The sequence below is a fragment of the Ammospiza nelsoni genome, chromosome 2, assembly GCF_027579445.1.
Source record: "Ammospiza nelsoni isolate bAmmNel1 chromosome 2, bAmmNel1.pri, whole genome shotgun sequence".
Lineage (NCBI taxonomy): Eukaryota > Metazoa > Chordata > Aves > Passeriformes > Passerellidae > Ammospiza > Ammospiza nelsoni.
In genome coordinates, this window is record NC_080634.1 from 25,194,267 (window position 1) to 25,204,676 (window position 10,410).

The 10,410-nt window shown below is 47.7% G+C and overlaps 2 protein-coding genes across 2 annotated transcripts; one reads left to right on the plus strand and one right to left on the minus strand.

The window, feature by feature from the left end:
• The first annotated feature begins 1,090 nt into the window (after window positions 1–1,090).
• TAF13 (TATA-box binding protein associated factor 13) lies at window positions 1,091–3,385 on the plus strand. The gene is made up of 4 exons (XM_059493826.1): window positions 1,091–1,162; window positions 1,287–1,365; window positions 1,824–1,921; window positions 2,757–3,385. The coding sequence occupies exons 1-4, from the start codon at window positions 1,136–1,138 to the stop codon at window positions 2,925–2,927; spliced, it is 375 nt and encodes a 124-aa protein (XP_059349809.1). The 5' UTR covers window positions 1,091–1,135; the 3' UTR covers window positions 2,928–3,385.
• A 211-nt stretch (window positions 3,386–3,596) lies between these two features.
• Window positions 3,597–9,473, minus strand: NEPRO (nucleolus and neural progenitor protein). The gene is given in 10 exon segments (XM_059493821.1): window positions 3,597–4,413; window positions 4,870–5,120; window positions 5,578–5,639; window positions 6,281–6,642; window positions 7,496–7,573; window positions 7,935–8,066; window positions 8,174–8,250; window positions 8,946–9,100; window positions 9,259–9,391; window positions 9,393–9,473. Coding segments are annotated over 10 exon segments (1,728 nt in total). The 3' UTR covers window positions 3,597–4,016.
• Window positions 9,474–10,410: the final 937 nt, after the last annotated feature.

Below are 10,410 nucleotides of genomic sequence, written 5' to 3' on the forward strand. Positions count from 1 at the left end.
ATGTGGTAAAGCTATGCCTATTCTGCAGCTGTTGTTTACAGAAATTATGTTGCGTATTAGCTTCACTGGAAAAGGATTTCACCTTGTGCATCTTTCCTGGTCTTTCAGCAGTACAATCTCCATTTTCTTCCTCTACTCTGTCATGTGTCTGGTCTGGTGTGTCGTCACAACCCTGACACTACAAAGACAGTATTTTTGCAAGTGTCCAAAATGAGAATGCTGCAGTCTGAACAGGTGCGCTAGTAGCTCAGTAAAAACTGGTAAATAATTGAGCTCAGAGCATAGAAGCCAATGGGTCACACACCTGTTGCATGGCAGTTACAAGTGGAACACAGCATGGATGTATTTTGGAATGTGTCCAGTTTAACATCTTTATGAGAAATCTGGAAGAAGTGCATTGCTATCAACCTGCCTAGGGCACCAAACTGGGGGGAACAGTGGACCTGCTCAAGGGCAGGGCTGGAGCAAAGGGGTTGACAGCAACTATGAAATACAACAGGTCTGGAGCACCTCCCCTACAAAGACGAGAGAGTCGGGTGCTATCCAGAAGGTGGAAACCTCATAACCTTCCAGTACGTGAAGGGAGCCTAAAGAGAAGCCAGATGGGGCCCATCAGAAACTCTAGTGCTAGGACAAGGGGGAATGGGTACAAACTGAAAGAGGGGACTTCGCTTGGGCAACCTGGTCTCATGGGAGGTGTCCGTGTCCACGGCAAGGGGGTTGGGATTAGATGGTCATTAAAGACTTTATCCCAACTCTTTTACATTCTATGATTTTGTGAACATGGGCAAGTGTGCCTCGCTGAAGGGAAGGAAAAGCCCCTGCCAACCTTACAAACCGACTGTGAAAAGCCACCCTTTCTGACCTCGTGGCTGACCCTCTTTCGAGCAGAGGGGTTAACAGACACCTCCCGAGCTCACTTTCAAACCACGCTATGCCGATCCGGCAATCCAACAATGAATGTCATATCCAGGTTTGGGGAGGGCTACCAGAGCTACGCCGCAGCCGCACGGCGCTGCCCCCCGCCCAGGCAGGCCCCGCAGCGCCGCCCGCTCCGCCGTCTTGCCCGGCGCGACTCGGCGGGGTCGCGGGGTGGGGCCGGGCCGCCGAAGCTGTTCCGGGCCGCGGGGAAGCCATGGCGGATGAGGAGGAGGATGTGCCGGTGAGTGGTGGAGGGGCTGCCCTTCCCGGGGATCCGCAGCCCAGCCGCGGTCGGGGGAGCGGCGGGAAGGGGCCGGGGCCAGACGGGCGCTGACCGCGGCCTCTCCGCCGCTGTGCCCGTGTAGTTCGAAGAGGACGCGGAGGACGCCGGCGGGGGCCTGGACGGCGGGCAGGGCAGGAGGAAGCGGCTGTTCTCCAAAGAGCGTAAGTCGGGCCGGGTACCCAGCTGAAACCCCGAGCTGACAGCTATGGGGTCCCAAAACTCACTTCTTAGCAAAACAGCGGCTTTCATAATGTGCCTTGGCTGCAATTGCAGAAATCTGCCATGTAGACCCCCCTCAAAAATACTGCTAGCGTATGCTCTGGACCTAGCTGTGCCCAAAGTTAGCTGCGCTGTCACTATGCAGTGCTTTGCAGCCTAAATGAATATTCAGAGAGCCTGTCCTCAGACATGCTCTTCTGTATGCACAGTTCCTGTGCCTACAGGAGGGCTTTTGTTGGCTTCTGTTTGTTGTAATTTCCTGTATGTTTCCTCAAGATTTGTCTTGCCTGACAGATGAGAGGGCCGTCCTGGTGCAGGAACGTGCAGGCTGGTGAGGTCTAACTAGATGCATGCAGCACTAAATGGATGAAAGCCTCATGCTGAGTGTTTCTCTGTGCAGTAAGGTGCATGATGTATGGATTTGGAGACGACCAGAACCCTTACACAGAATCGGTGGACATTCTTGAGGACCTGGTAATAGAGTTTATCACTGAAATGGTAAGTCAGCTCTAGATGGCATGGTCAAAACACCCTCAGCAGAACTTTAGCTTTTTGAAGGTTAATGCTTCTGACTCAAATACTGCATTATCCCAGGCCCCAAACTCATGGCATTAGTAGGAGAAACATAAACTTGGATTTTGTTTTCCCAGTATTAAAGCAAAATTTTATGCACCTCACTCCATGTGGATTTAGAACACTGAAGTCTTTAAGTAGTAGTTTGATTAGTATTGTAGCAGGGGAAATACCCACCTGACTTTGGGGTTCACTGTGGCATCACTGTATGTGCAGCTGACAGAAAATTTGGCTCACATTTGAAAGGCTGTCAACTTTTTGTGTTTGCCCAGTGTCTGTACATGGATGGGAACTTAGCTCTGCCCTACAAAAGGAATGCATTCTTGGGCCTGAGGCCATTTCTCTTCCAGACTTGGGTACCATTTCTAAGTATCCAAACATTCCCCTTTCTGTTGAAATGCTGGTCTTTCCTATGCTTATCAAAATGCCCTACACTGTCCTCTGATACAGTTACCTCACACTGCTTCCAAATCATGCCTAATCTTCAGCCATTCTGCAGGCTGGGTGTCCTATGTGTAATCTGGCCTTCGTTTTGATACCATTAAGTGATGTATATGTAGTGGTTATGTTCAGGGTATAAGTGACGGCAGATTAAGTCCATGGTTTACTGGGAAGTTCTCTTGTGACTAGGATGATGGTGCCCAGAACCTGCAATTGCTTACTTTTTTATTATAAAATGACAGGAACTAAAGTGGAATTGAGACCTTAAGAAAGCACCATGGCAAAGGAATACTGCTGACTTTCTTTTCCCCTCTAACAGACACACAAGGCCATGTCCATCGGACGGCAGGGTCGGGTGCAGGTGGAGGACATTGTCTTTCTAATACGCAAGGACCCCCGGAAGTTTGCCAGAGTTAAAGACCTCCTAACTATGAATGAAGAACTGAAACGAGCCAGAAAGGCCTTTGATGAAGCAAACTATGGGTCTTGAATCTGTGCACAAGCTGCACTGGGGCATTATTTGGGCACCTGCTGCCCACTAAGAAGGAAGATCATGCATGTTGTTTGGAAGGGTTTTTTAGGATGGAGGTCACTGCTGGGATGTCTGCCCTCACTCTCAGCCTTTTCTGAGAAATATTAGCTGAAACATTACCTGATTGTATGTGGTATACTTAGGTATTTTTATACCATTTGAGGAAATGAGGAAAAGACCTCTAAAAATTCCTGCAATGGGAGGAATCTGTTTCAAGTGTTGCATCAATTGGCTCAAGGGCTAATGATTCCTGATTCTCTAAAATTGTTTCAGTTGTCACTGGGTATTCCTGTGACAGGAAACCTTGAAAATGGATCTTGGTTATGTGTACAAAGACCTTAAGCCCAAACTACGAACAAAGTTGTGCTCTTTGCTCTGTGTATGCATTTTGAATAAAACATAAGTTTGTGCCCACATTTCATACCTAAATGTACATCGATCAGTTCATATAAGGCAGGTAATACAGACCACAGCTTTGCTTTTCCCTACTTCTGGAACAGCTATGGGGAGGTAACTTGAGTTAACTCCTCATTTCAGAACAAGCATAACAAATGCTGAAACAGCAATAATACTGCACATCAAGGCTGTCCCCTCTACAAGCAGCACAGAAGGAAGAGTGTAAGGGTTGGAAAGGTTTTGGCAAGTCTTTTGTCCAAAGCGGCAGTGAGTGATCAGCTGCAGCCTTTCTGCCATGGATGGGAACTGTTTGCACTGTGGATTTGACAGCAGCACTTAACATGTGGTCAGGCAATAGAGAGGGAACACTGAGTAAGGGTAACAAAGTCACTGTTCCTGGACAAGGGCAGGTAAAAGGAAGGTGACTATTCAGTTATTTGGAACACCCTTAAAAATGCAAAAATCAGCCATTAAAAAAAAGCTGGTTTATAAAAACATAATAAAATAGTTGTTACTTTCTTAACAGAATTCACAATGTGAGTTACTGAGACACCATTAGGGTTCAGAGGGGTTTACTTAAAAATAAAAACAAAAAAAACCAAACAACAAAAAACTAGAATGACTCGACCCTTTCCTCATTCAAATCCAGGATCAGACACCTATTGCTGCAAAAATAGAATCAATATCTGTGTTTTCAGCAGGTTCTTTCCACACAAGGCCAGGGCTTCCTTCCAGCAGCAGCCGCTTAGGGGTCCCTGTTGTGCTTAGTCTGACACGTCCTGTATCAATGCTGGAATGTTCTTCCTGACTTGGAGACCCATCTTGGTAAGCTGGGAGGATGAGTGATGCACTGTTCCCACAGACCCCAAAAAGCTCAGGAGGCTTTTGCCCACCAGTCTTTGGGGCTGTCTTCAAGAGCGCCGACGATCTGATCCTCCTTCGGCAGCAGCGTGCCTGGAGGTGCTGCCTCGGCCAGCACGTGTGTTGGGACCCGTACAGGAGGTGTTTACAGACAGATGTTTTCACACAGCGCAGCTTTTTCTTCAAGCTTAAAGGGAGCAAAGTTAGAAAACGGAACTTCATCAGCTACTAAAGTGTTACTTCATTTGGAGTTTGGAGAGATTTCATCATTACCCATCTATAATTTTTCTTAGCATACCAAGGAAACAGAACAGTACCTTTTACAATAGTAGCCAAAGCAGTCTGAATAAACACAACCCTTGCCTCATACATTTGTTACCATAAAACGTGCAGATGATTTAAGTTGCATTTTCATCCTCCCTCCTAAGTACTGTACATTTGACAGCCTTTTAAAGCCTTTTGAAATCACAAGTGACTGAAACTAAACAGAATGCCCATGGTCAGAGCACCCAGTAACCTGAACTAGTGATCCTGAGTTTTAAAATAATGGCTTAGGCCACTGTGTTTCACTATACTATAGCAAAATACATAATACTAAAATACAAATGTTAGACTCAGAAATCCCACACCCATGCAAAACTACCTGCATCCTTGAGCCTCCACATGGTGTAGCCGGTTGCTTTTCAACAACTTGTTACGGAGAAAATAAGCTGCTGATTTGAATTTGTTGGTTTTGCACCACAGAATAGCTTTTCTGAGTGCCTCTGACAGCTCCCCAAATGATGCAGCTGTTTGGACCATCTGTACAAGAGATCCAGTGTGCTGTGATTTTACTATCCGAGACGAAAGTGGCAATGACTTTGCTTGAAGAGGTGTTGATGCAATGCTTAGACCCTGAAACAAACAGTAACAGAAAGAGTGTTTTAAAAAGATGATGTGTTTGATCATTTCTGCTGGAAGGGAGCAGAACACAGAATGTTGTGAGAATATTCCTTATTTTCTAAGGAGAAAAGGGAAGAGCAGTCTTGTTTTGTGGAATACAAAAAAGCAGAGGCAGTTATTTAGAATTTGTATTTCTGTCTACTGCTGAATTGGTCTCTGGTCATTTCACTTGACAAACCAACAAATGCCCAAATTCCCAAGCAGAAATAAGTAGTGATTGATTTTCTGTGCAAAGCTTCCACACTAACCTGAGTTTCAAGACAAGCAAAAATAAGGCAGGAAAAGGGGACATTTTCAATGAGGGATATCGTGTTTCAAGTGTTAGAGTCTTTACAATACAAAACCAAAAAAACTTGTGTACAAAAAACCCAAACCACCAACCTAACATGTAAAACAATGCCATACAAACCTCTTGTGTGGGATGTCTGGATGGCCTAAGCAAGCTCTTCACATCAAACCCTGGGTGCTTCCCTACAGAGAGAGAAAAGAGTTCCTATTACAACACTGAGATAGTTTTATTTCTTTGCACAGAGACACCACAGAACTCTCAGCAGGCTCACAAGGGGACTACATTAGTTTTGCATTGCAGCTGGCAAGGAATGAAGAGCATGCAGAGGTTTACAGATGGCTACAAAGGAGAACTTAATGGATAAAAGCTTCACACAAACACATGGATGACTGCAGTAACTGGCCATAGCCCTGACTGCAGAGGAAGACTTGGGCACAGTTCAGAACCAGCAAACACAGGATACTTGCATCCTCTTCCTACAGCCCTACCTGCTCTTGTATGGGCTACAGACAGTGCCCACAGCTTCTTAGCTATGCAAAAGCAGAAAAGTACAAATAACTATTTTCAGGACCTGTATACTGCATTCATTACCTGCTTCTCTCAAGGCTGTTTCCTGATTAAAAGAAACACCCCCCCAAAAATCATGATACTGACATTATCCACAGCTTTATAAAGGCAAGGGCACATGCAGCATTCTCTTCCAAGGACAGGGAGTTTGTACAAGAACCACCCTGTAGGTAGTAGAAGTGCTTGGCCCTGTGGGACAGAAGTTGCAGTCAGTCTCTGAGATGTCAGAAACCATTACACTGGCACAAGGCTTTACCTCTCCTGGCTGTGGGCACCACAACTGTCTCTCCAATGTCCACGGGGCACAGGATGCTATGGTTTTTCACAGCACTTGTACAGGTCTCAGATTTTCTCTTTTTCCCAACATTTGATACTGCCTCTGGCATTGCTGGGAAGAACTTTGTCATCCAGCTGGTAGATTTTTTTGCTGTAAGCATTTTAGCCTTTTGCTTCTTTGCTTCAGAAGATACATTAACTCCAAGGAAGTCACCAACATCAGGAGGGAAGGTAAACCTCTTGATATAAGGGGTCTTCTGGGTTTCAGATACCAGCTGAAGCATTGTTGACAAGACACTGTACAAGGACATGAGGGTCTGCAATACACACCTGTACTGGACCCTGTAGACAGAGGACAAAAAGGAATGAAGTCTCCTCTAGCAAAACATAATGCTCACTGAACAACTACCTTCAGCTCAATGGTCCTTTCCTGTTTCCCCTCAGTACAAATTTACCTTTTTACACTCCATCACCCTGCATTCCTTAAGTCTGAGCTTTAAGGAACTATTCCAGATCAGAATGCAAAAGTGACTTGAAAATTCCTGATCAGGAGCCCCTCCATTTCCACAGAGTTTTGCTGAGTGCCACACTTGGGACCCATCAGGTTGTTGGGTCACATCCGAGGTGCCATGAGGTCTTCCCACAAAAGCACCCTGCACCAGCTCAGGCCTGATGCCACACAATTGCCTGCTCTACGTTTCCTTGAGTTGGAAGACTTCTTGTGTCACGAAAAGTTATTCTAGCAATGTTGTTACTCCTTCAGCTACAGACAGCAGTTATTCTCCGAGACTGAGAGAAACCAGAACAGCCAATTTCCCTAGAAAACTCAGTAGTATAATAGAACATGTTTAACCCAGCCTTCCCATTCCAGCATGAGGCAGGACTTACTCCTTAGTGCCCAGAGTACCAGGTGTTTGTGGCAGACTGACACTAACACTGTGATTTCATTAGAGGTACATATAGTTTGCTAAGATCCAAGAATAAAGCCTTCCATAAGAGCATGTAAGAAGTCTCTCTCCACTTGCACAACTCTGCAGGTTCTAAAATCAAGTCCAAAGGCATGGAGGGACCTCCCTTCTCCTACTCCCAACTGAATAAAGCTCCCTTAGCAGCAAGGCCTAATTACAAGCCCTTCTCCCTGACAGGCACATCAAACAGACAGACACAAACCAGACAGACTTTTGAACACACAAACCAGAGCCGGCTCAGGAGCCCTGAAGCCACAGTATTCAGGAGTATGAATTCCTTCGAGCAGAGGTGTTTCACGGACAAGCTGAAGATTATAGCAGTTAAGGTTAAAAAAATAAACAGCATGTAATGAGAGTTGCTTAACACACCAACTAGGGGCAATTCACAAGGCAATATCCTGGAATAATCTGGGAGATGAGTATCCAAACTTTGTTTGGATGCTGTGCTGGCTCAAGGCCAGAACAGCTGCTCGCCAGACAGCCTGAGGTTTCCACATAATAACTTGAAATGAAGGTTTCTGGCTATCAAAGAAATTTCAAGTTGCACCTATGAATTGCACAGTTGAGTCCATCAGCAATGCAGGGCCTACACAAAACCTCGTTTTGGTCTCATGAGGTGCTACTGGTGAACTCTAAGATAATGTTTTTGTGGTAAAAAAAAGATACAGAAAAGCTTTACAGCAACAATCCAGTAGACGTAGTATGAGCTTGCAGCCTCCCAATACCTTCAAAGCCACAGTTTCCAGAATAGGCTGGCTGGGAACCAAGCACTCTTTCTGGGCTTTAGATGCATTTTTCCTGTGGTGATACAAGGATGAAGAGTTGGTTACAATCTAGCATCCTCTTCCTTTAGATCTGCAGACAGATTTAATGGACAGTACAAGATATGGGATCATGCCACTTACTTGGGAATCAGTCCTACCAGAGTTTCCAGGCAGCCCACCAGATTCATTTTCCATAGGCGCTTTAAACATTGCTCTACCTAGGAGAAAAGAAAACTCCTTTGACTGGTATTTTGAGAGACTGGTCTAAGAACTGTGACATTTCTTTATTTGCACAATGATGAAAAACATCCCTTCATCACTCTGCATTCTAAATATAGAATTAAGTGAAGGACTGGAGCAGGCCATGTTTAATTGGTGCTGCATGATTTCCCTGCTACATACAAGGGCCTTTACTATTAGATATCAAGAAGAAAAACACATAAACAACTCAAGAAGGTAAGTGCTATTCCTGGTCCATTTCAAAACAGTTATTTGAAAATGCTTACAAACCCCTTCCCTGGAAAACTGGCAAGGTGTTCACTTTTCATCTTAAAACAGAAAATATCTAATAAATAGGATAGGATTTTTATTCCTGCCTCCTATCCTTGCAATTATTTGAGAATGACGTCCCTGTATTATTCATGTATGTAAAGGTATGGAATAATACCTATTTCTGGTCTCAGCGTGAGTATCGAAGACCAGGGCAGGAAAACTGAAGTTGCAATTGCTGCAGAGGGCCAAGAAACCCACTGGGCTCAACCATGAGAAAACAAAAACGCACCTGCTCACAAACTTTTTTTGCACGCTGCGCCGGGCGCTAAGTGCTACTCGAAAGGCCTTTCGGGGAGTGGTGACCGGGGGCCGGGAGCACCCAGCGCCGGGTCCCTGCCGGCCAGGCGGGGTTGGTGCTCACCTGCTGCAGGGCCAGGTAGGGCCGGTGCCGGAGCAGCCGGCTGTGGTACACGTAGAGCACGGCGCGCAGGACGCGTCCCTCGGCGGCCAGGCCCGGCCCCGACAGCCGCTTCCCGGCGATGTCGCAGCGCCGCCGCAGCGCCGACAGTAACCCCACTGCGGGCGAGACCCGGGCAGCGCCTCAGCGCCGGGCAGCGGCACCAGCGCCCGCCGCCGCTCCGGCGGCTGCTCCGGCTCCCACCGACCGACCACCCACCGCAAACACCCGGGAGCCGCTTCGAACACCCCCCAACCCCTCGGCGCCGCGCCGGGACCTGCGGGGTGCTGGGCCGCCAGCGGCACCGCGGTGCTGTTCGCGGGCCAGGGCACGTCCAGCCGGTTCCAAGGCTCGTCCCGCCCGTCCCACGCCGCCCTGGGCGCCGCCATCTTCCCGCTGCGCGCGGCGAGCTCCGGCGTGGGCGGCACCATCCGGGCGGGCCGGCGGGGAGAGTCGCGGGCCGGACCAAGTCACCCCGTGGGGGTGCGTCATGGCCCGGGGGCTGGCGCTGGTGCGCTGCATTCCCAAATGCTATAAGCGAGAAGGGAAATAACTATAAATCATGAGTGTTACTCACACTTTCTAAACCTCGTAATTCTCCACTGTGCGCCTAGGGAGCTGTGGTCGTTGTGAGTCAGCGCAGCAGCAGCCGTGAGGCGGTGCAGGCGTGGTCCTGGGAGTGAGCCCAGTCCCCAGCCCTGCAGCTGTGCCCTCCCATGTCACAAGCCTCAGTGTGCTGAAAACGCTGCGTGATCGGCTTCACACCAGGAGCAATTCACATCCAGACTACGGGATATAGTCTTAAGATGCACTGGGGAAGGTTCAGGTTGGACGTTATAAAGAATTTATTCACAGAAAGGGTGATCAGACATTGGAACGGACTGCCCAGGGAGGTGATGGAGTCACCGTCCTTGGAGTGTTTAGGGAAAGAGCAGACGTGGCACTCAGTGCCAGGGTGTAGCTGACACTGGTGTTCAGTCACAGGTTGGACTCAATGATCTCAGAGATCTTTTCCCACCCAACTGATCCTGTGATTCTGGGATATTGGCATTCTGGGCAAGGAAGGGCCTTGCTGCCCTGCCCCATGGCCATCCTGATCGCTCCATGCTCACAGCCCCTACTACTGGATTTTGCTATGGGAGGGGGCCCATGGAGTTTGTTATAAATAGACCAGCTCCTTTTAAAAAGCCTTTAAGAGATGTCTGTGTGAGGAACCCAAGGGGTCATGCACACCACCACTGCTCCCACTGGACCACACTGAGGAAGAGTGCAGCTTTGTCTTTCAACAAAGCTGGAGGTTTTGTCCCCACGACAGTCCTGAACAAGGCAATAGTGGCTTGTAGTCCAGGCTATCCTCTAAGCTGTGTACTATCAAATTGTGGTGACAGGACGGGATCCGGCTCTAGTCAGGAGTGGGTGACTTAGTGTG